The sequence below is a fragment of the Chaetodon auriga genome, chromosome 22, assembly GCF_051107435.1.
Source record: "Chaetodon auriga isolate fChaAug3 chromosome 22, fChaAug3.hap1, whole genome shotgun sequence".
Lineage (NCBI taxonomy): Eukaryota > Metazoa > Chordata > Actinopteri > Chaetodontiformes > Chaetodontidae > Chaetodon > Chaetodon auriga.
Window position 1 is genome coordinate 16,170,269 of NC_135095.1, and position 25,713 is coordinate 16,195,981.

Consider the following 25,713-nt stretch of genomic DNA (forward strand, 5'->3'; position numbering starts at 1 on the left):
GAGAGGCGGAGCTGCCGCTGTCACTACACAACCTCCGCGTCTCTCTGCGCTCCTTAGAAATAGATGTGCGGGGCCGAGCGGGCAGCAGGCGCACACTGCGGGGAAATGAAACACGCTGCCGGTCCCGAAGCGGCAGACGAGCTGGGCACTAACTTCTCTTCCTCCTCCTCATCTTCCTCCTCCTCCGCCCCTGTGCTCTCTCTGCGGGGCATCACTCACCGTCCGGGATCATGTTGTTTCTCTATGAGCTCTTATCGCCTTATTGCATCGCAGCTGAGTGAAAGAGAAAGTCCACACGGGATTTGAAGCCACGCACTTGTCTTGTGTTTTTATTTTTTTTTTTCTCCTCTGTTTTTGTGGATGAAATCTTTGCGTGTTTTATGTTTGAATAACTCCAGCGGGATTTTCTGCTCCAGTCTCCATCTGCCTCTCGCTTATTTTGGATTATTTCTGCCACAAGGAGATATGTTGATTTTATTTGTAATCAGCCTGGTGGTGCTGTCAGATGCAGGTTAGTGTGGGTTTTTTTGTTTTGTTTTTTTACATGAAACATCCTCTGGTCAGGTTATTGTCACCGGTGCAACAATGTGCCGTTGCTGCTCAGGGATAAATGCAGCAATGCAGAACTTGCCTTGATTTTCTGTCAATTTAATCTCAGACCGGAAGAGTTTGTGTTCTGGATTTCTGACACATGAACTCACATATATTAAGATGTTAGAGTTTATTCAGAATCATAGACTAAAGTATTAAGCTCCAGTTTTCATATTAACCTCTTGGGGACTCAGAACTGTAGAGAACATATCTGAGCCTCATTGTTGTTTAATGCCACAGATTTGAATGGAAGTTTTGTATTAAAAACGCAGTCAAATTAAATCCTTGCATGTACATTTAAATCAATAATTTACAAATGAGGTAAAATTAAATATAGTTTAATTCAAAGTAATTTGCTGTCTTAGTTATTAGTTTACATCATATTAATCAGCACAGTGGGACAATAACAGTAGCTTCTTAAAGGCCTTCAGTCTAAAGGTTTCAGTCTGACCTTCCCACCTGCCGACACTTATGTAATTCAGTGAACTAACCAAAAACGTGCTTTGAGTAAGGGCTCCTGAGAGCAAAAGTTAATTAACCCATGAAACATGAAAAACAAAGAGCTCCAGGTTTTAGATGATAAATCCACGTTGGAAGATGACACCGTGGCCCTCAGGGGGGTTTGCAAAGCGTCTGGGAGGCGTCTGAATGCTGCTCATCCTCCCCGAGCTGCCAAACTTTATCTGCGTTAGAGTCCACGCTGGCTGCAGTCTGCGGCAGGCAGGTGCACAATGCCTCTATTATCCCTTTTGCATAACGTTTCCGATCGAGGTAAATCACTTGACTTGTGCAGACTCACACTGAGTCACTCTCATGCTCAGCTCGCCCACTCACGCTCACACATTCTGTCAGTGTTATTTAGATTCAGGTCTATCTATTCACTCAGCTCTGAAGAATGAGTCCCAGCATCTCCGAAACCTGCAAACATGTCCAGAAAGTATTAAATTTCTAAGGTCTAAGTGGGCCCATGAATGCTCTTCTTCTAGAAATCTCTTCTGGTATTTAGCAAAGTGGAGAGTTTGGGTTGTATTTGTCAGGTTTTAATGTACCTGAGTATTTCTCCTCCTTCTTCCATCCCACCAAAGAAGTCCTAGTGAAACTATCATCAGTTGTATGGATCATCCATGTTAATCAATTTAATGCTATTGTAATGCCCCAATATTATGTTAAAGTTAAATTTCGTTCTCCTCCATTGTGTTGTTGAGAAGGAAGACATCCCAAAATGTGGACAAATCCAATCTGCATGTCTAAACACCGGCACAGGTGTGTGATTTGTGTGACCTGACCCTTTAAGCTCAGGTACAGTGAGTGCCACACCTTTCTGTTCACACCTGACACCCGTGCTTTCACTCTTTTCTTCTTCTTTTCTCTAGAAAACTGTTATGTCACCTCAGCCCATTTCTGAACTACATGTGGAAACTTTTTTCTCCCCTCCGTCCCTCCAGGTCTGTCGGTGGACGTGTTTCGTGCAGGTGTGGCCCCTCGCTGTGAGAGCCGGGCCTGCAACCCTCGCATGGGGAACTTGGCCCTGGGCCGCCGGGTCCTGACGCAGACCGTCTGTGGCAACAACGGCACCGAGCTCTACTGCTCCTACTCCAACCCCAACGCCAACCTGGCCTGCAGCGCCGCTAAGTGTGCCAAATGCAACGCCGCCCTGCCCCTCCTGTCCCACCTGGCCGGGGCCATGTCAGACTCCTCCTTCCGTCACCCCAACACCTGGTGGCAGTCCGCCGAGGGGGTGGAGTCGGAGACAGTGCAGCTGGACCTGGAGGCGGAGTTTTACTTCACACATCTTATCGTCGTGTTTCGCTCGCCGAGGCCTGCAGCCATGACCCTGGAGCGGTCGCAGGACTTTGGGAGAACGTGGAAGATGTTGCAGTACTACGCCAGCAACTGCAGCGCCGCCTTTGGGCTGGAGGAGGGAAGGGCAGGCGCGGGCCGGGACGGCGCCACCTGCACCTCCAAATACTCCGGGGCTTATCCCTGCAGCCGTGGAGAGGTGAGGACGAAGCTGTATGTTTACCTTTCGGAGCTGCTGGAGGTGTTTTCAGCTCTAAACCCCACTGCACACATACCTGCCAGCTACCAAACGACATACAGACACAGTTAGCAGCTAGCTGGTGAACCTAGTGGAGCATTTAGCCGCTGAAGAGCCAGATATTTCCCTCAGGAGTTGGTAGAGACCAAAAATGGAGCTAAAGCACGAGTGTATTGAACTTACACATGTATTTACACACGATGCATTCAGGTGCAGTACTGAGTGCAGGTCATCCGCCTGTTCGCTGAGCTCAGAGCTCAACAGCCTCAAACAGAAGTTTAACTTTTCAAGCCTGTTTTCGTACGTTTATGCATGTAACTGTGCTGATTGTGTGTTGTTTATAACTTTAACAAACTTCTTCGCTGTGACAACTTCATGAGGCGAACACGTGTTGCACCGCTTGTTGTGCTGCCCCCAAGTGGCCAAAAACTTTTACATTTAAGGATTTTAACTCAGAAAAGAAAATGGGAGAAATATCAGAAGAAAGACTAAGCAGTTGTAGATAAAAGTAATGCTGAATATATGATCTAAACTACACGTTAAATCACATTTCTCTCTCTTGAACCAGAGCACAGACCACTTTGCCTTTTCTCCTCACAATTCATGACAAACTGCCAGAGGTGGATGATCAGATCTGTATCAAGTCTTGGTTGAATTCCCGGCATGTCTCTCGGTCCAAACACAGTCAGACGGCTCAGAAAGCAGGTTAACGCAGGTGGAAAGGAGGGCAGATACACACCTGCAGAGAAACGCTGGAGGGGGTGAAGGAGACTTTCCAGCTCAGCATTTTCTTCCTCTATGAATGAATTACCAACAATGTCATATAATGCAAGCCGGGCACGGCAGGTAAACCGTGCCGCGGACAGACGCCCCCGCTTTTCTAAACAAACGTCTTAAAGTGCGCCCTCGCGGTCGTCGCCCCTCCGGCTGGAACGAATCAGCTCTTTCTGCAGTAAGTCACGCAACATGCAAGAGTCATACGGCGTGGCAGCAGAGTGAAAGCAGAGCGCAGCCAGGTGGGGGAAGCTCTGCAGTGTGTGTGTGTGTGTATGTGCATGAGTGAGTGTTTAATAGGCGTGCTCGGACTGTAGCACGAGAGGGCTTCCTGAAGTCCATTGATGTTTAATTGAAGCAGTGTGTGTCGGGAGCTGCTCTGCAGATGTGTGTGTGGAGGCGCATGCCGAGCGTGGTGCTGCTGTGGGCTCCCTGCAGTGCTCTCATGTGTAATGTGTGTTTACGTCCTCTTTGACGGGCTCTTTCCAAGTATTCCTCACAGCTGTTATGGCCTTGTTCTGCTGCCGTATCGTAAATCTTTCTTAATGCGCTCCTGCTGTGCGTCTTTGTCTGTGTTTGTGTTTTTTTGTGCGCTGAAAAATGGTTCCTCTGTAGATTCATCCCAGGATTTACTCTCCACCTTTTGCGCATGAAGGTGTGAAATCTTTTCCTTTCTCTGACTCTGCTTCGCATACGTCTCAGCCACCTGTGCTAAGAGCCTGACCTTTGCCCTCTGACCCCTTAACCGGCGACCCGGAGGTTAAAAGAGGTCAAGTAGCGCTCTGACACACCAGCTGCTGTTGCTCCTCAGCTGCTCTCACCGTTTCTGCTTCTGTGTGTCTTTGCTGTAATCGTGCTTCACCTGTAATGACAGTTTAACAGTCTGTGGCTGTGGCAGGTGATGACAACGAGGCCTCAGACTGTGCCGTCTGCTCGAGCCTGTTTCAGTACCGTCTCAGGTTCAAATGTGAAGAGTTTCTATGAGCAACTCTGTAATTTTCACAGACTTACATCTATTCAGGGCACCTCTAATTTAGTTTAAAAGCTCATTTATTCATTTTTGATCTTTTAAATAGAGGTTTGACAAAACATTGTTGTCACAAGGCCCCTCACTGCAGCTTGTGGCCTTCCTCAAATCAAATCAAATTGTTGGTTGAAATTAAAATCTTCTAAAAAAAAAACAGTAATTAATATGACACCATTTATGTGAAACTTGCTATCAGGTGCCACTGAAAAGACTCCACAATTAAAAAAGGTTGTTTATCAAGCAGAAATGCCCAAAAATGCCTGTTATTTTGCCTCTCAGATGTGAGGATTTGCTGCTTCTCTCTGGTACATATTGAAAATGTTTGATTTTACACTCTTGCTTTGATAAAACAAGCCATTTGAAGGCATCACCTCAAGCTCTGGGTACTTGCCATTGACATTCTTCAGAACATTATAGCCTACACCATAAATTGTTTAATCGAAGAAATAATGAACACATTGATCTTATGTGAATTTGCGTCATAAAGCTTAATAAAGTGGTCAAAACCAAATCAAAAAACATGACTGCATCCACAGCGTGTACTGAAACATTAAAGCAAAGTAAATAAGAGTGATCGGCGGTCCGCCTGCGTGTGCTGGATCGCTGCCGGCTCAGCTTGACTGACGGCAGCGAAGGTTCTGGGGGTCGTTACTGTAGCTGGGAGCAATTACAGGCAGCAGGTATTCTCAGCTTTCTGCCTCTCCTTTCTCCTGCAAACATGAAAGCGTGTCATCTCTTGCGCTGAAAGCTTTCCGTGTTCACCTGTGATGTGGGGAAAAGGTGGTGTGTGTGTGTGTGTGTGTGTGTGTGTGTGTGTGGAGTATGCAGGACTCCTTGTCTTATTTATGAGGTCAGCCAGGCTGGAAGAATGTGGGTGTTTGTTGTAGAGACTGACCTCCTTAGGGAAGAGAAAGACTGGCCTACACACACACACACACACACACACACACACACACACACACACACACACACACATATTCCTTCTCTTTTCCACAGTTTCTCAAACACACACACACACACACACACTTGTCCGTGCCCTTTCAGATAAACACATAGAGTCGGCTCTCCGTCTGTCTGCCGGGAAGGAAGTGCCGTTGCTCTGATGGATGTCGGTGCTGTTGGCTAGACACCCATCCCCCCGCTCTGTTTCCCTCTCTGTCTTTCTCCTTCCATCAATGCCCATTGTGCCTGTTTACCAGATTACAGTCCACAGTGCTTTGATGGAATTACGCCCCATTAAAACCAGACTTACTTTATTTTTCAGCCTGAAGTTGGCCCTCGGTGAACCCTCGGAGAGGCGAAATCAGAAATGCCTGAAACGTATTGCACGTACAGGTGTTTGAAAGCAGGTGTGAAACCTTTCCACCTGTGTGCTTTCACGACTCCATTCTGTCTGCGTTGTAATCAGCTTCCATAATTATACTAACGATTAATGTCCTCCGCAGAGCAAAGGTTCTCGGATTCCACACGCAGCAGTGACACAGATAAGCTTCATTCTGCACATTCGGCAACGTTCCTGTGAATTCAGTTAAAGGTTCCCTGTGGAGCTTCCTTGTAAACAAATGCCAGTATAAATGTTTACAGTCGGTATTTCTCTCCAAAGCACATTGTGTGTCTCCCAGAGGCCCAACAAAAGCCACTGAATGCATTTCCTTTCTCATGAAACAATTTGCAGTGTATTCTGGGACAGATATTTTGAAGCCTGCATCATTTATCGGTGATCGGTGTCTTCTTCTTTCCTGGTTTTCTTTGAGGCATCGCTGCGTTTTTTCCTCCACCATCAACTGCATCATCTGTCACTCATTAAAACATTGCTCCATAGCGCCTCCAGTGGTCAAAAACTCCACTTAGAAAGCACTTTTGAAATCCATCTCACTGAACAGGTAGACCATAATAAATTTACACTCTGACTGCAGAACGCTGGCACAGCATCTGTAATGTTTGATTAATGCCCTACATTCACTTCAGGCTTTCTGGTTTATTGTTTTCTTATCAGCAGACAGGTGAGAAATCAAAGATAATCAATAAATTAGAGCAAAGCTGTTTTCTTCCTGCAGTAAATTGCAATAGTCGGTTGTAGTCTCTGATGCTTTGTCTCATACGGACAGACACCCTTTAGCATCTTTTAGGGTTTATAATGATTTTCCCCCCAAAATGGCGGATTTTTGCAAAGGAGCAGTTGATTCAAAGAGATTTTCACAGAGATTTCATGTCTCTTTTTACTGTAATTCACAGTAAACTGTGCCGTCCTGCAACTCAGAAAACACTTCATGTAATGAGTGAAGCAAAGTAAGAATAGTCCTTTAAATTAGTCCTTTGAAACAGATTCAAAAGCAATAAACAGTTAAACGGCAAAAGCTTTGAGCTAAAATTGTACTTATTGCACCACGATTTTGTTATATTATTATTTTTCTATAATGAAAAATGAGCATCGATAAATTTGGGACCCTTTGAGTGTCCCCAGACTTCCATGGACTCAGGGCTCAGATTAACATAAACATGGGTCTCATCAGCATATTTGCAGATGTCAATATTTTGTCTCCACGTTCGAAGGAAAAGTAGGAGGCGTGATTGTGGAGGGATGTCTGTGGCAGCATTAAACTCCTCAGGATGATGTCGCTGCTCTCTGCTCACCTCATCCACGACGCTGATGTTTGCGTGCATGCCAGTGTGGTTGTGTGTGTGTGCTGGTGTTGCTGTGGTGTCACCGGGCTGTCGCGGGCCTTTTGTCCGGCCCTGAGTTATGCGAAGCTGCGTCTCCGTCCCCGTCTTTGTCTGGCCCTGCTCTCCGTGCTCTCCCGCGGACCGGCGCCCCTCGTCCTATTTGTCGTGTTCTCTTAATTGTGGACCACAATGCCGTGACCCTATGACCTTTTTCAACAACAGGGAAATTAATAGCGCTCCTCCCATCACGCTCTCGGCCAGTCATCCAGCCAATGAGGGAGCAGCGTGGGGGCTCTTCTTGCACCTCAACCAAAGTTTTGACCAGAGAAAACACTCACCCACATAAACACACACCACTCATCCCATGATATCAGTGACAGCCAGTGACAACAACACACACTTTGTGCAGAGACACACTACAAACACACACATTTCTTTCACGGCGAGAGTTGGGGCACACACCAACTTTTTCACCCCGACAACAGCAGCGGTGTTGGTTGCTAGTGGCAGCGGTAGCCATGGCGATGGCAGCCTATAAAGGGATCTTCGATTTGAAGGATGTCCAGGGACCAGACAGGGTAAAGAGAGCGAGGGAGGGAGGGTGCACTCATTCAGGGACACCCAGCACCCTCGTGGTCACGTGAGGACGTAGTCAATGATGGCGGGGTGTAAGGTCACCGTGTGGTGCACAAACGTACCAAAACAAACCTCCATTAACGTGACAGATGTAGTGACATGAGCAGCATCAATAAACCTGATTGTGTGGCTCAATACACCCGTCTAAATCCTCTAAATCATGAAGTGGGGCTGCAAGAGAACAGTTTTCTCTTCAGTACTGTGAATGCTTTTATTGTCCTTTTCCGTAATTAAAAGACATAAAGCAAAAGTAAATTAAAGAGGAGGGAAACCACGAGTACCCAAGACAAAAAAAAAAAAAAAAAAACACCCTCTGAAGGGAAAACTAAGCATGTATGAGTTTATGCTGTATGTTCAAGATCCTCAAAAGGCAGCAAGTAGGCTTAAAACTAAGTCTTTTTTATGTTTATATATGAATTGATCCTCTTTCAGTGTGAATGCAGTAGACCTCCCTTCTGGCGCTGCAGCCGTCTTGTAATGCATGTTGTTCAAATTGTAAAACTGAGGTCTGTCTTTGTTCGGCTCGTTAATCGGCTTGTTGCAGGTTCTGTTGTGTCTTTTGCTGCCTGGAAAATATTTAGCTTATTAAAATTTGCTCTGCCCACCAGGAACTTTAGCCCACAAAAATCAAAAGGTAAAATTTTGAAGAAATGTGACAGCAGATCTCTCTCTGTGACCGACAGGTGATCTACCGCACCCTCCCTAAGTGGGAGTCTCTGGATCCATTTGGGGCGGAGGGCCAGCAGCAGCTGAGGGTGACCAACATCCGAATCCGACTGCTGAAGCGTCAGTTGTGTCCGTGCCAGGCCAAAGACCTCGCCTCTGCACATGAGGCGCTTCCCACCCAACACTTCGCCATCTATGACCTGATAGTGAAGGGAAGCTGCTTCTGTAACGGCCACGCTGAGCAGTGCGTCCCTGCGCCGGGGTACCAGCCCATCAGGGACCGGACCAACCATGTGGTAAGAGAGGAGCATTGACTGAGTGCACCAACAACAGTACTTTAAAATGCCGGGAAATCGTACATGAAGGGCCATTCTTGTCCTTGTGAATGGTACTTCCACCAGGTGTCAATCACTGGACCTGCGTTTTAAAACATCGCTTCAAGCAAAAGTAGTGGTTGAAAAGTCCCCGGGGTACCTTTAAATTATGAGATCTAACGTACATTTATAAAAATACAATTAAAATGTGTCATAACTTGAGCTTGAACGCTCATTCTTCATGTTGTAAACAGTAATTTGACAAAAAAAAATCTTATCTCAAGGTCCATTTTGGAGCATTTTGCAGCAATTTCAGCTACATGTCACTGTCTGAAAAGTGGATCTTCAGTTAATATTTGTTTTTGTATCAATACTCTTTAACAGTAAAAACACTTCCAATGCAAATAAGCTTCTTTCAAGCCTTCATGCTTTGATAATGCGCCGGTACTTTGCCTTGTTTTGACATACTGACATTTCTTTCCATCCCCCGTGGGCAGGCTTGTCATTGGTTCTAAGGAAATCAAGATTATAAGGCTTGATACTCACAGACTAAATGGCTTGTTTACTTTGTGTTGGCAGTCGTCTTAATAACAGACAAAGAGAGGGGTGGTGGAGGATCACCTTTCTCTCTGCTGCTTCCTCTGTTCTTCTGTCTGTCTGAGATAAACAGCTGCCTTTCCGCTGAGATGTGGATATTGATTCAGTGGAGGGTTAATGGTGGCGTTGATGTGTATGTGTGTTGATGAAGGTGTGATTTCGTGTTTTTCCTGGAGATCAACCGTCAGAGCCAGGCTCTTATCGCAGCCATCTCCACAAACAGAAACGCTGGATGACTTTGAAGCATGTTCTGCTGCAATCAGCGAGGCTCGACCGGGACGGCGAGAGTCAACAAGGAGTTTCCTTTACAATTTATATAAGCAGAGACATTCAGACAGATAAGCAATAGTACTACGTCAGTATATACTGTAGTAAAGCCCAACTGATGAAGGATCTTTGAGGCTGATAATGATAGAAATACTTAAGAGTTTGGAAAGCTAATATCATCCAATATTCTGGCTTGTTCAATTTGATTGTGTTTCTTATATGTACAGGATGTGGCCAAAAGTCAGTGGACACCCCTCAAAGTTACTGAGTTCATGTGTTTCAGCCACACCCATTGCGAACAGGTTCATAAAATCCAGCACATAGCCATGAAATCTCTATAGATACACATTTAGAATCAAGAGTGGGTCATAAATAGCACCAGTGCTACTATTGTGAAGTGGAAGCACATTGGAGCAGCTCGGCCATGAGGCAAAGTCACAGTGAGGCCAACAAGTGCTGAAGTGCATAAAAATCACCTGTTATCTTTTGCGTGACTCACTGCAGATTTCTGCCTATGGAAGCAACATCAGCACGTGTCGGGATTTTTATGATATGAGATTCGATGGCGCAGCAGCTGCACGCAGGCCTCACATCACTGGTGTTACGTGTAATGCCAGGCGCCGGCTGGAGCGGTGCAGAGCCCAGCTGCAGCGTGGAAACGTGGTCTTTGGAGCGATGAATGACTCGCATTTTGCTATCTGACAGTTTGATGGATGAGTGTGGGTTTGGATGCCACCCCAAAACCATGAGGAAACCCTTCCCAGAACAGTTGTAGCTGCAAAGAGGGCCAAACTTTATATTAATGCCCATCATTTTAGAATGGGCTCATGTAGGTGTGATGGTCAGGTGTCCACTGACTTTTGGCCATACAGTGTGTACAGTACAAGGACAATACAGGCCTTTATATACTAGCTAATATACTAGCTATACACGCTAATTTAGCATGCTAACATGCTAAACTAAGATGGTGAACACGGTATAAACATTAGAGCTGCTAAACATCAGCGTGTCAGCATTGTTGTTGTGAGCATGTTAGCTGAACACACCGTCGTTCCAGCCTCACAGAGCTGCTCATGTGGCGGCAGACTCCAACACAAGTCTTGTTTATTTAGACTGTAATGGAAAATGCTATTAGCGCCATGTTTTTAGATTCATCGCTGATACTTAGCATTCTGTTTTACAGCCTGTGAGTCATTTGGTGCATGAAACGATAAAGTCACCATGTACCTTATCAGAATCTAAAAATTATATTCTGACAAGCAGCCGAAAAGATTTTAAGACAGAGGGGACGTTTGGTATGATGCATGATAAATGAACAAGACTGTTCCTGTGTTTTCTTTGCAGATACCAGCGTTTTTGTAAGGAAGCTGAAGATAGACGATTTATTGGACGTGGTCTTTAAATCTCTTAATCTGACTATTTTCATGCCAAGAAATTCCAAGTGGCTCTACTGAGTGTTTTCATCAGGATTTCCTTCTTATGAGGGTAGAAAATCCTCTGAAATGGTCTTTAGACCCCAGAGCTGTAAAACCCTCCTCTGCACGCCAGGATAACAATAATAATAGATCATTTTAATGGTCACATGTGTGGGATGTGACACCAAGTGGCTGAAATTCATTTTTCACAGCAAATATTAGTCCAACTGCACCCAGGACTTAGAGTTTGAACAGTAAATCCCTTTTAACTGTCCACACAACATTACCTCAGGTCATCGGCGCGTCGTTCTGCTGTTTGCCATGCGGGAGCGTTCGGTAAACACGCTGGAGTTATGTAAGTGCCTTTTCCCGCCTATCAGAGGTTTGTTTTGTGTCTCCGTTTCAGCCCAGAGCCGCCGTTTCAGGCTAAACCCAAACAAGCAGAGCAGCTCGAGATGGGAGATGAGGGCAGAGATTGCTGATCACTCAGGGAAGGGAAGGGCGTTTTCAGGTCATTTGCTTAAAAAGTATTAATACTACACTGTGAAAATACTCCACTGAAGGCCGTGGTTTTCACAGCACAGGGAGAGTATGAAGAATTGTAGTGTAAGTGTAAAACTGTAGTATTTGCCTTTCAGATGTAATAGAGTGCAAGTATAAGTTGAATAAAATAGAAATACTCAAGTATTCTCAAGTACTTCAGATTTGTACTGAAATACTTGCATAAATGTACTCAGTTACATTCCACCGCTGGGCGTGTGTGGGTGTGTGTTTGCATTTTTGGGCTTTTCCTAAATGTGTGTGTGACCTCGCAGCGTCGTTTTCTTTTCATATGTGCAGTGTGTTTGTTTGGTCTGCTGTGTGTTAGGTGTGTGTGCTTAAGCATGCAATGTTTTGTCTGCTCTGAGCGTGTACGTGTGTGTGTGTGCGCGCGCGCGCATGTGTGTGTGTGTGCAGTAATCAGCAGTGAAAGTGGCCGTGATACGTCGAGTCATTACTGTCCAGACGCTGTGAGCGTAGACGAAAAAAGACCAGTTTGTTTGTTTGTTGTTGTTTTGGATTTTTTTGTGCTCCTGTGCCCCCACATGGGGTTTCTGCGGTTCAGGGTGATTACACTGTCTGTTAGTTAGCCACAAAGCCAACACACACACACACACACACACACACACACACACACACACACACACACACACACACACGTAATGGCATCCAGGGACAGCTACTGGAGCGTTAGCAGCAATTAGTCCAGCCAGGGTTTGTGTGTTTCTCTAATCCATCTGCCTCTCTTACTTTCTTTCTTTCACTTACGTCTTCCTCACGTATTTAAAGAGGCATTTTATTCATGAAGGTCTGATTATACGGAGAACAGGAAGTAGTCAAAAAACTGTTCTGTGAGTTCCTCTGTGGCTCTGGAGGAAACTTTCTGAAGTCTGAGAAGCATCGAGTCTTTCTCAAATCCACCTCTTGTGAGTCGGACACTTAAATGCTGGACGGATTCGATCTTTGTATGGTTTCAATCACAGAGATTTCTTCAAATATAGAGCACATTAGATGTAACACCCCGTCTGACTGTTGCTGGTTTTTACCGTCACTGTTCATTTTTCCACACAGTGGAATCAAGTTCAATAGTTTAATGAGATTAGACCCAGTTTTTTATTGTATAGCTTCTTAACATTTGAATGTAATGTGTTGACATGATAATATACAGTTTGATAGGAACGTATAGGGGTTGTACAGTGTAAGGCAGCGATCACGTGTAGATCTCACAGATAAAAAGGCAGAAAAACAGTAAAGATGCTAACATGTTCTATGAGCCATCAGCAGCACCATCGTCACGTATGAGCCCGGCTCTGCTGTGTCCTCTGTCCATGATTGCGTGTGTGCGGCTCGCAGTGTGTACATGTGTTAATTGTCCCGTATCACGGTATGGTAAACATGTGAAATGGGTTCAAATACCAGCTGTCTGGACCCGAGCCAGCTGCTGCTGCTGCTGCTGCTGCTGCCGGCTTTTCCTCCTTCCTGCCTGTCCAGCCTTTCTTTTCCCGTGCCCCTCGTTTCTCTCCACTGTGGACGTTTCATTAATTACCACTTCTTCTTTTTCATTTTGGATATGTGGCATTAGGTCTCCTGCCTCCCATTTGCCTGGACCTCTCATTTAGGCAATTGCTCCCCTTATTAGTGTGATTGAGGTGGTGTAAAATCATCCATGTGTGTTCACCTCTACATTGCAGGACTGATCTGGGGTCAGTCCAGGCAGAGAACATGTTGCTCCTGGCTCTGTTCTCCAGCATGTGGATGTGTTTAACTCTGAACTCAGAACAGTGTGTTTGTGTGTGAATCAGGAGGCAGTGACACATCACACACCGTGGGAAACAAACGCAGGATTTGGTGTGTTTTTTCCATGCCTGTATCAGTGCGTGTACCTCTGTAATCATTGTATAATCGTGTGTGTGTGTGTGTCCTACATTACAGTTACACGGTGTAACGCAAACAAATAAAGAGCTTCCTCAGATGCCTTGCTCCCCCCGTCCTTCAATCATTATCCAGCATGCATGGCATTCCAGCTCACAGGAATGACAAGGAGATTGTTATTGTGCTCTCAGCGCTGCATACTTGTACTCTTCTCATACACACACACTCGTAAACACACACACTCATACACACACAGGCTTTTCAGAGCAGAGGCCCGTTCTCGTTTCCAGTGATGAAGCCAAACAATCAATCTCCATTCACTAATTTCAGGCGAGGGAGTACGAGAGGGATGGAGTGAGAGGACGTGAGGAAATCAGAGGAAATGAAGAAGAAGAGGAAAAAGAGGGAAAGGCAGAGAGTTATCGGAAAGTAAAGAGAAGAAGAAATTGTGAGAAATCTAGAGGAAGAGTAGAGTCTTCACCCCCAACAGGCTTGTCCTCACGTGGGAAACTTTCCTCTGCATCACACTGACCTCTTTGTTCCTCCCATCCTTCCTTCTCTACCTCCGTCTATCATTTTTCTTGTTGCTAATGAGCTCTCTCTCTCTCTCTTCCTCTTCCTCTCTCTCTCTCTCTCAGGTCCATGGGAAGTGTGTGTGCAGACACAACACTGCAGGTGATCACTGCGAGCGCTGCGCTCCTCTCTACAACGACCGACCCTGGCAGCCCGCTGATGGCCTGACGGGGGCACCGCACGAATGTCGGAGTGAGTCCAACAAACACGGTCGCAGGAAGTCAAAATGTTAATTTAATGTGGGGTTGGGGGAGAAAATAGTTTTCTAGGTGCATCGCGATTCTCTCGTGATGTCTTGATGCAGAAATTTAAACCTGATTCTCGACATTATGAGCACCAATGGACAAAGAGTGTGGGTGGAGGGGAGGCGGCCAAATGAAGCCTGGTTGCTGAAACCAAGCAGCTAGCTCTGACTCAAAGCAACCATGCTCATAATTATGCTTAACATTAAGCCTTAATATAATTTAAAACAACTGAATTATATTGTAAAGTGATGATGGGTCATTACAAATCTCGCCGTTTGAATCAGAATGAGGTGCAGAGAGACTCCCACCCCTAATGCGATGTGCAGTCATCCTCACGAGTCCTGCTTCGTTCTGGAAAAGATGTGATTCTCAAGTCAAGTTCCAGGTGGTTTCAGGTGGTGCTGGCAGTGCTGCTGATGATGATAGTTCAAACAAATGTGGTGTCACGTAGCAACAAGAACTACTAGAACAAACAGCTAAACGGTGTTTACCACTGCATGTGCAAACACAGCCTGCAGAAAGTACATGCTGAACAAAGCATGATATCTAAGCCCTGGTGGGGATTTAGAGAGAAGAGGGTCCTGGAATTAGCTGTAAGCATTTGGGAGAATTGAGTTGCACCAAATGGTAAACCAGCACAGAGGGAAAGATTACCAACATTAAAGCAAGATTAGAACAAATTGAGAAAAACAACTGGCCATTTAGGACCATAAACAGGCTTGTTTTCCTAAATATTAAAAGCAACTACAGTATGATGTTTGAGAAAGGTACCAAGTTTTATATTAAAGGAGTACACCGTTAAATAAAGGAGGCTTCTTATTGGAGGACGGCAGCTATAGTCAGCTTGGATTGCCAACAGTTATTCCACTAGAGACCCTGAGACCCTGCAAAAAATGCCTCAAAACGTCCATAAAAATGTTTTTTTTTTTCAGTCGAGCTTTGGTAGAATGCAGAAGTGATGTGCTGATCTCCTCCCTCCCACACCAGAGTGTAAGTGTAACGGACACGCCCAGAGCTGCCATTTTGATTGGACGGCGTGGCGAGAGTCTGGCCAGCGGAGCGGAGGCACGTGTGACTGTCTGCACAACACAGAAGGACGTCAGTGTCAGAGATGCAAGGCCGGCTTCCACAGAGACCCCCAGCGGCCGCACACCGCCCCTGACTCCTGCAAACGTAAGATACACACACCGACACACACCTGTCACACAACGCACCTGAGAGTGAACAACTCTTTAAGGTGACAGTACAGGAGCAGTGGAGATGGGTTGTTACCCAACTTTGCAGCCGCCATCAGCTGTAATGCATATTAAATGTATGTATCTAAATTGTGTGTAAATGTGGGTTTTCATGGCACAAAACAGCAAAAGGCCGATGGGAAAATCTAATTTAAGTCTAGCTCAAGAGAGAAGCCTTCATGTGACAGAGATCAGAATTATGGGAAATTTAGTGGTGTAGTCTAGTGGGAGGCAGTGGACTTACTGTGAATTTACAGACTTCTATAAGTTCTCAGTGAAATTTTTGATATTTTCTGCTCAACCTGACATTAAAATGCATAAATCTAAGTTGATGACACTTCCAGGCTCCCTGAATGATATTAGTGTGGACTTATGGCCTTTGTTACTGATGGCAGTCGTTGCTTGATTTGGCCCCAAATTTGGCTCAAATGTTCACTTGGACTCAAGAACTGATTAGATTTTGGTGTTCAAAGGTCAGATCTCACTGTGACCTCAAAACAAAACACATTTTTAGCCATTGCTCAAGAATTCATGCGCTCATTATGACAGAATTTCACACAAATGATGAGGTGATGACATTTTCTCTCCAAAAGGTCAAAGGTCAGCTTCACTGTGACATCATAATGTCATGCAGAAACCCTTTTTTGGCCGTTATTCTGGCTGATACTGATCTTCAGGTGATTGCTGTTGCACCCTGTGATGAAGCTCTCTCTCAGTCCTCTGTGAAAATAGTCTGTAAGTGAAGACAGCATGTTTCTCACTGGACATTACTCACTGGAATCATACATGTCAATATAATAATAACATCCATTTTGCCAGAAAGACACTCAATACCTTTTATTAAATTCTTTCTTATTCAGCGAGTCTGGACAGACATGGATATAAATTCAACTTGACTGTCTGGCAGAGGCGAGTAACCACGAGGCGGTAATTATAGTTCAGGCACACTTTTTGGCAAACTGACAACATGAAACCCACAACCACGACATGTAGAACACATTGTAAAATTTCATAATGCATAATCAATCATGCCAGTGTTGACAAAATGTTGCTGGAGCGAATCATCACGTTAACCTCATACACACCACACTGGCACGGCGCTCTCATTCTCTCAAGGAATGCTGGGGGATTGAGATCACATGCTGGGACGTGCTTGATAGCGCTGATTTCTGATGGACACCTGGCTCTGTGTGTGTGTGTGTGTGTGTGTGTGTGTGTGTGTGAGACAGCAGACGGCCCATGCTCCATCCAAGGTTGACGCCATAGTTAATCATCAGATGGTGACATTCCTTCGTCTTGACTCAAAGCTCGACACACAACCCCCTGCTTGTCCATCTTGGCTTGTTTTGCCATTTTTCATGTGTGACTCAGAGCTCGGGTAGCTTCAGGGTAATCATTGGTCGTAGTTGTAAATGTGTGAGGGTCCTCTCTGTGTGTGTGTGTGTGTGTGTGTGTGTGTGTGTGTGTGTGTGTCTTGGCTGAACGGCGTGCTGCCCGCCGGTGATGAGACGCGTCTTAAGTAAACACGCGATAGTCATCCATAAACACAGCGCAGTGGCTACATTCTCCTCTGATTATCTGTCAGATTTGACCCAGTGAGCTCAGTCCTGCAGGTATGATGGACTCACACATGATTACTAGAGTGTGTGTGTGTGTGTGTGTGTGTGTGTGTGTGTGTGTGAGAGAGAGAGAGAGAGAGAGAGAGAGAGAGAGAGAGAGAGAGAGAGAGTTCACGTAGGCATTAAATTTAAAACAACTGTCAAATTGCACCAGACCTTTCAAAAACACCTTGAGGGGAACGTGTCAGCGATCAGCCCAGTTGTATCACTCAGAGTTTGGTCACGCGTATTTTATTTAGTCGTTTTAGTATATCAAGAGATCCGTTACTACAGAATTCCCAACATTTCTTAGATGATTTTTATTTAATTTTTACTTTTTAACTCCTTGATCCCACCCCACCAACTCCTATATGTCTGTAAACAAATATGTAATATAAAAGAGTCTATGCATGAGTCTACAGCCATGCTAGCAGCTTTGTGAGATTGTACTACGAGCTAAATGCTAACATTAGCAAGCTAACATGTGCACAATGTTGATGCTAACATGCCGATCTTGAGCAGGTATTATGTTTACCCTGTGTTTACCATCTTAATTTATGATGTTAGCATGCTAACAGCAGCTGTGGCCGAAGTCATACAAAGCAGAACGTACAGAGCAAAGCAGAACCAAATTTAATTTCAATCCAAACATCCAATAATTGTTGAGATATTCCACTCAAAACAACAAAATGTCAAGCAGAAAAATCTGATTATCACCAAAGTCACTGTGATTCATCATCTGGGGGTCATGAATGTCATTTTAAAATACTGCTTTATCAACAAATACCTGCAAAACCAATGATATACCATCAGCCTTAACTATACTTTGTGTTTAGAGCTAATTAGCCAAAGTTAGCACAAATTAACACTAAGATGGTGAACATTGTAAACATTAAGCCTACTTAGCATCAAGGCGCTAGCAGTGTCATTGTGAGCATGTTAGCGTGCTGATGTTTGCATTAACTCATGCTGCTAGCATGGCTGTAGACTCTAAGTCTTGTTTTCCACCATAAATCTTTAACCTTTCCACAGTCGTATGTACACCAAGCTCTTATGTCAGGGCCAGCATAATTCATGTTGTCTTCGTTTGAGCCGTACTGCTTGGAGTCCATTAGCATCAATCTTATCAGGATGGTTGATGAATTGCATCTGGACTCCTATGTCAATATGCTACAGTCGTCAAGTTTAGGTGTGTTGGCATCTCTGATAAGGTCATAGAAATCTAATGCACCACCTTTTTATAACAGACATGCTATAAGGTTTGGATATCAGTGCTTGATTTAGGTCATGTGCATGTTTTTCTGTACCTGAAAACTCACCTATGGGGTAACTATGGAGGCTGGAGGGCTAAAGATCCTCAGTGACGGCTGATTGATAGAAAAAAGGAGCGATGGCATGCTTGGAGAACCCCTGAGACGAAGGTACAGGTTGTGAAATCCCGCTGTAGCCGCTTGCTGACAATGGAGGAATTTCCCTCCGTCGTGAGGAACATTTTTTTCATACCAGGCTCCGAGGGGCCCGGGAAAGAAAACACTCTCGTCAAGCTCGTACACACCAAAACGCTTTAGCGGGGGGGAGTTACAGTGTGTGTTTATATGTGTGTTTTTATGTGTGTGTGTGTGGCGAGTTTGTTGTCTGCGCTTGTTGCTCGGGCAGGTGTCTTGTCATGTCTCAGCACACGCTCGTGAAGTTTTCATTGTCAGAGCTCCTGCAGCTGACAGCTATCTTAGATACACACACACACATTAACACAACACACAGCAGACCTTGTGTGTTGACCCCTTCAAGTGCTCATAAATTGTCACGCAGATATGTGAACGCACACGGTTACCAAACACGCCGTCACACGTGTTTTCGCTCTGCATGGAACTGAGGTGGTGCCGTAATCTGAGTTAATTATTAACGTGCGCCGGTTGCTCACTAAACAATAGTGGAAGATAGGGCCTGATACACACAGCACACCCACCCACACACACGCACACAGACAAAGCTTGTTTGTGTGATATGTCTCGTATATGTATACATATGTCTCGTATGTGTATGTCTCGTGTGTGTTTGTGTGCATGTTCGTATCTGTAAAGTCTACAAATCTGATAACTTTATGATTTTATTGATATTGCACAGTTCGGTCTTATGATAAGGTTTATCTTATCTTTGTTGTCCCGGGCGATTCGTCTGATAAACTGTCTGGTTTGAAGCTCGCGAAGGTTGATGTGACATCGAGGAGTCAGTACAGAGCACAAAGACAATGTATTTAATGTCTGAGCTCATCAGCTTCGTTGATTTCTGTAAATATCTGCTTATTCTGAATCTGATGCAGCAGCACGTTTCAAACACGTTGGGACAGGAGCAACTAAAGACTGGGAAAGATGTGGAATGCTCCAAAAACACCTGTTTGGAACATTCCACAGGTAAACAGGTTGATTGCTAACAGGTGATAGCATCGTGATTGGGTATGAATGGGGCATCCTGGAAAGGCTCAGTCGTTCACGAGCGAGGATGGAGCGAGGTTCACCACTTTGTGAACACGTGTGTGTGAAAACTGTTGTCAGTTAACACAGTTTTTTTGCAAATGACTGCATTCTGTTTTTATTTATGTTTTGCAAAGTGTCCAGACATTTTTGGAAATGGGGTTGTAACTAAAGCCAAAGGAATCTCTGCTTGTCCTTCAGTTTTCTCAACAACTGTTGATCCGATTGACGTCATATTCGGTGGTTGTGTTGTTGAGGACTCAAGGAAGTGCAGTGTCGAGTGTGAAGTAGTTTGCATCTCATTCCTGACCTCTGTGCATTCGAGCTGCTGTTGTAAAGTAGGAACTCCGTGAACATGTGAGCGAACGACACTTTTATTTGCACGTTTCATTGAATGACATTACAGTGTTGGTTTATGGACCAATTTTAAAAACAATATCCTCATGGGCGACTTGTGACACACTCGAAAGCTCTAGAACAGCCACTAAATGGACCCTGTGGTGAGACTGTTTTATCAACTGCTGTTCCCAAGGTCAAGAATGAACTTTCAGTCTCAGCCTCGGAGGCGTTTTTTAACGGCGTGCTGTCTTGTAAATTTATTTACGGTCGTCTCTGTGAGCAGTCATGTGAGTTTAACATCATTTGATGAACTTTGGTTTGAGAAAACAGCCTCCCGCACCACCACGATGGCTTTTTTTTTTTCTTTTTGTTCCAATCTATAGTCAGACGCAGCATTGGTGATAACAGAGGAGGGTTGAATGCGGGGAGGCAGATCTCAGTGTACAGTAAGCAGTTACAGCCATTTACTGCCAGTCGAGCTTCAAGCATCATTAAACAGCAGAGAAATGGCTCCAAACAACGCCCCCCTCTTTGTTTCTCTCCCCTCATCTTCTGCCTCTCCTTCACCCCCCCCGACGCCCTCCCTCACCGCCTGCCCCCGAGATGGGGACAGATTTATGGGGTAGGCCTGACACCTCCTCCTGCGAGGCTCCAGGTCTCAGTGTTGATAACAGGAGAAACACGGCAGACAGTAGCTTTGTCAGACTACCAGTGGAAACGTGTGTGTGTGTGTGTGTGTGTGTGTGTGTGTGTGTGTGTGTATTGTTTTTGGAGGTTGTTTAAAGAACACCCTATCAGCACACAATTAGAGGGGACATGGGGGCGGGGGGGGGGGGCTGGAGGTGTATGTGTGTGTGTGGGTGATAAGAAAAAGAGAGAGTCCTTTGTATTACAAGCTCCTGCAACAATACCAGTCAGACAAATGGATCAACTGATGAATGATGAAATACTTATGTCCTAGTAATAAAATATGATTTGCAGGTCAGCAAACTGTCAGTTTAAAAGACCTTTAGACCGCGTGCTCCAGGGAGCGACTCACCTACAGTAGACTGTAGGAGATAAACATATAGAAAAACAGGATCATTTAGCAGAGGACTTAAATGTGTTGGCCAACATATTAATGACTGCATAATTAAGATTTTAGAATAATAATAATACTAAACGTATACGGTACAATTCATGCATTAAATGCAACACAAAGTGCTCAACATAAAAGCAAATAATAATATCTGTGATAAAACAGTAAAAGGAAAATAAAGTAAAAGTAAAACAAGAGGGTAAGACGAGATAAAAAAGGCACTTTGTGTTGCTTTTTAAGTATGAAAAGTGCCATATAAATAAATAAAGTTTGAAGTTTGAAAACAGCCAACAGGTGAAAAGAAAAGACTCTTCAGGAGAAAATGAGCATAAAACAGATGCAAGACTTTGTATTTATTGTTTTCATGACATTAAAAGTATATTTTGTTCGTGCTCAACAGCTAAAGTTCAAGTCAGGCTTCGCTAAGATAAAGTTGCTGAATGTTCACAAGATAATTGTTATTGAATTAGTTTGGGTTTAAGGATGAGCTGCTCAGGTTTTGCTGTGTGTCGTCCTCAGGGGATCATGAATTTCTGCACAAACTGTCACAGCGGTGTTGTTAGGTGGTGGACTGACTGACCGCCAAGTCATGTCTCTCTCATGACTTTTGGTTTAAATAATGCAGCATTCTGAGTTCGCTGCTCGCCTGATGTTGGCCTCTGTTTGACACCAGAGCTATTGTTCATGCTGCTGTATCTCAAAATGAAAAACACATTTCAGGGTTTTTTTCGTGGTAACACGACAGTTTAATACACATAACGTTTCACCACACTGTCCCTGGTTTGATTCAGACCTTTGTCACCTGAAAACCACATGTGTGGATGTTTGGGCTTCCTGTCACAAAAGACTCACAAAAGGCTTTTGTCTCCCAGCGTGCAGCTGTCACCCCCTGGGCTCCATGCCCTTCCACTTGGCCGACGGCTCACTCTGCGACCCCTCCAATGGAAACTGCATCTGTAAACCCGGAGTTGGTGGAGCCCACTGTGACAGGTGCATGGTGGGATACTGGGGCTTCCACGAATACGGCTGCCGTCCGTGTGATTGTGCAGGAGACTGTGATCCGTTTACGGGAGACTGTATGTTCGGGTGAGTGAAAACACTTTCTCTCTCCTGATAACAGTTCCAACCTTTATCAGTTTCACGTTTGATTGCTTTAGATTGCTGCTGACTTGTTTGTGTTTGTGCAGCTCTGATCTGGACTTGTACAACTTAGAGGGAAACTCCAGCGAGCCGGTCAGGATCTTCAGAGCAGACGAACTCTTCTCTGCCCTCCACTACTCAGGTGAGATACAGAGACTGTGTGTGTGTGTGTGTGTGTGTGTGTGTGTGTGGGTGTGTGTGTGTGTGTGTGTGTGTTTCACCCTCCTCCACAGTCCACTGACCAAGCATTAATGGTTCAGTAATGAAAGTCTTGATAGAGCCTTAGAAGGACATAGAACAAAGGTGTGCGTGTATGTGTGTGTGTGCATGCCTGTATGTGTGCCTCTGTGTGTGTGTGTGTGTGTGTGTGTGTGTGTGTGTGTGTGTGTGTGTGTGTGTGTGTGTGTGTGTGTGCATGGACAGTTTCCAAGTGTCCCTTCTCTCAGACCCCCCACCACCACCACCATGTAACTGCAGCTTTCATAGGCACATTCCTCACTGGACACACACACACTGTGCTTGCATTCTTAGGACGTCGTACACAGTGTCTGAGACCACACACACATGCACTCACACACACACACACAGAGCATCAGTTATGTTACAAATATGAATCTGTGCCTGTGTGTCTGTCTCCTGCAGAGAAGTGTGAGTGCAAAGAACAAGCCCTGACCAACAGTAAACTCTTCTGCACCATGAATTACGCCTATGGTAAGAACTCATCAGCTGTAACACATCGTGCATTTCTTTGTACTCATTTCCTCAACTTGCCCTGTATGAGTCTGTGGATCCTGAACACAACACACAGACCTGATGCAGATACATTTGGGAATAATGATCCCAAAAATGTGGTTTTGGAATAGCAACTTGCCAAACAGTAGTAGAAATGCCATTAGACTGAGTCTACAGTGTTGCTTCGAGCTAAATGCTAACGTCAGCATGCTAACATGCAGACAATGACTAACATGCTGATGATAAGAAGGTTTAATATTTACCATCTTAGTTTAGCATGCTAGCATGCTAACATTTGCTAATTACCGCTAAACACAAAGTACAGCTGAGGCTGATGGGAATGTCATCAGCTTTGCAGGTAGTTGGTTAGCAACCAAAGTACTGGACAAATTTCAAATTTCAACCTGATGATGGCGCTGCATGGAAGGTCAGAGGGTCAACAAAGATGTTACAGTTTATCCCAAGGAGGACATGAATGTACCAAATTTCATAGCAATCGATCCATAAGTTATAAGTTATTGTAAATTAGGTAGCTCCTCTGCAGGCCTGCAGGGTCCTAAGTTTTGGTTGAAAGTGCTCCTGAGTTTGACACTTGGGTGGAAATGCAGCTGTAGCACCTTTCAAAAATCAAACACTCATAAACTCTCACACTGGAGGTCTGATTACATCTTGTCTCTCTACTTGACTCAGTGCTGAAGGTGAAAGTGCTTTCCGCCCACGATAAGGGCTCTCACGCAGAGGTGGAGGTCAAAGTTCAGAAGGTGCTCAGCCAGAACACCAAGGTGAAGATTCAGCGGGGTCGAGTCACTCTTTACCCCGAGTCCTGGACCGCACGGGGCTGCACCTGCCCCATCCTCAACCCAGGTCAGACTCACACTCTCCCATGAATCAATGAATGTCTTACAGCTTCGCACAGAGACACAGAATAATCAGAATAATAAAGGATAAAATAATCATGTGTTAAAAATCTGATCAAAATCTCACAGAAATGACTTTTGATTAAGATTACAGTTTCAATTTCACTCAATTACGTTTCAAACAGACATCAAACTGTGGTTCATATCAAAGTTTGACCATTGTGACTGATGAGGCTGCTGCTATTCTATTTATGTGATCTAGTCAACAACTCCCATGAAAGGACTAAAACCAACAATTACTGTTTCTTACTAAGTATTGTGTGTATGTCCACAGTCTGAAATATCTTCTTCCTCTGTGCCATAGAGCTCCATTGTTGTCCAAAAACTGAATCCTACACACACCATCAGTCCACCACTGAAAATAGTCCCCAACAAATGTGCTATTTCCTCCTGTTTGAGTAACATTTGCTAAAACCTACAGTGACCAGCTGTTCTATGGGACTATAGACTGAAGGACTGTTTGAAAGTACTGTTGGTTTTGGTGTTTTCATGGGACTTATTGACAAAAAAAGAGAATATCGAGACCCTTATTGATCATAAATGTCCCAATATAAAATCAAGTCCAAGCCAGAATAAACACTGTTATATCATTATCTGTCAGAAGCTTTTGTATTAAGGCCAGGCAGTGCATCTAAGCAGTGTCTAGAATCAGTCAGCGCAGCTTCAAAGCTGAAATTGTCCTCTAAGCTTAGAGCGACCCTGACCTTTGACGTCATTTCTCAGGGGTGGAGTACCTCGTGGCGGGCCACTCGGACCGTAAGCAGGGCCGCCTCCTGGTCAACATGAAGAGCTTCGTCAAGCCTTGGAAAGCCAGTTTGGGGCGCAAAGTCCTCACGCTACTCAAGAAAGACTGCAACTGGTAGACTGGCCGTTAAGACGCCGGAGGACAGATGGACGCGTGGACAGATGAGACTATTGAAACAAAACAAGGCCGTGGATTCGTGTTCCCTTGTCCTCCAGATGTGGAATATTGATCGCACAAGTCTGGGAGCAGGTTTTTGGGGCCGAACTGGCAGGACTGAAACCCCTTTATTTCTCTGCTGTCGTCCAATGAGAGCATAACGCTAATGGTGGACTGCACCAGCTGAAAGCACACAGGACGTGATTTTAATAAGACATATCTGTCTGGCACATTCCTATGTAGGATTTCTTTTGCAAGAAATTGAGGAATTCAGCGCTGAGGCCAAGTGCTTTCTATTCTGAGCGATGCCCCCTGGACCCATTGACGTACATTAACACACACACACACACACACACACACACACACACACACACACACACACACACACACACACACACAAAACTGAATCTCTTCCTCTCTGCAGCACTTTAGCCTAAGATGGACTGAGGGAATATGGACACACAAAGAGAGGAAGACTTAACACACACACACACACACACACACTAAATGACCCCCTGACATGGACTGTGGCTGGAGCATGTCCATTTCCCATATGCTCCTTTACACACACACACACAGTCACACACAAGCAGCAGTGTGTGTGTGCTGCAGACACAATGTGCAAAGCACCCAGAGTGAAGCTGAACAAGCCATACAAGCCACTACAGGTGGTTAAACCTTAGCCAGTCCAGGTGTGCCTGTGTTGAAATCAGAGTGAATGGGTTTTACCCCGAACGTGAATGTATTTGCCTGTTTTTGCAAACGTGTGTGCGTGTGCTTGTGGGACAGAGAGAGTGGTTGAATGCAGAGGTTTATAACGAGCACAGTCCAGATTCAGTCCAGCTCTTCTGCAGGTTTGTGCACCCTTTCAAAAACAGCCGTTCCAATGTTTATGATACAGCCTTATGTATACTGATTCATCTCATATTACACATTCACAACATTCTTCTTATTCCTTCCTTTGTGCTCTTGTACAGTATTATTTGTATATATCTATATAAATATTATTGTCCCTCTTTCTCCCTTTCTGTTTAATTGTCTTTGTATGTGGTAATATTAAAGGATAATTCCATATTATTATAA

The 25,713-nt window shown here is 44.7% G+C and overlaps 1 protein-coding gene across 1 annotated transcript; it reads left to right on the forward strand.

The window, feature by feature from the left end:
- Positions 1 to 25,713, forward strand: ntn4 (netrin 4). Its single transcript, XM_076722396.1, has 10 exons — positions 1 to 511; positions 2,037 to 2,590; positions 8,414 to 8,692; positions 14,040 to 14,166; positions 15,207 to 15,392; positions 21,813 to 22,026; positions 22,128 to 22,222; positions 22,723 to 22,791; positions 23,503 to 23,676; positions 24,453 to 25,713. Exons 1-10 carry the CDS (start codon positions 361 to 363, stop codon positions 24,590 to 24,592), a joined length of 1,989 nt encoding a protein of 662 aa, XP_076578511.1. The 5' UTR covers positions 1 to 360; the 3' UTR covers positions 24,593 to 25,713.

Excerpts from the sequence above, each read along its gene's own strand:
- ntn4 (XM_076722396.1), top strand. The coding sequence starts at position 361 with ATGAAATCTTTGCGTGTTTTATGTTTGAATAACTCCAGCGGGATTTTC. Across the intron at positions 512-2,036 it reads GGTGGTGCTGTCAGATGCAG|GTCTGTCGGTGGACGTGTTT; the intron begins GTTAGTGTGGGT and ends CCGTCCCTCCAG. Across the intron at positions 8,693-14,039 it reads GGGACCGGACCAACCATGTG|GTCCATGGGAAGTGTGTGTG; the intron begins GTAAGAGAGGAG and ends TCTCTCTCTCAG.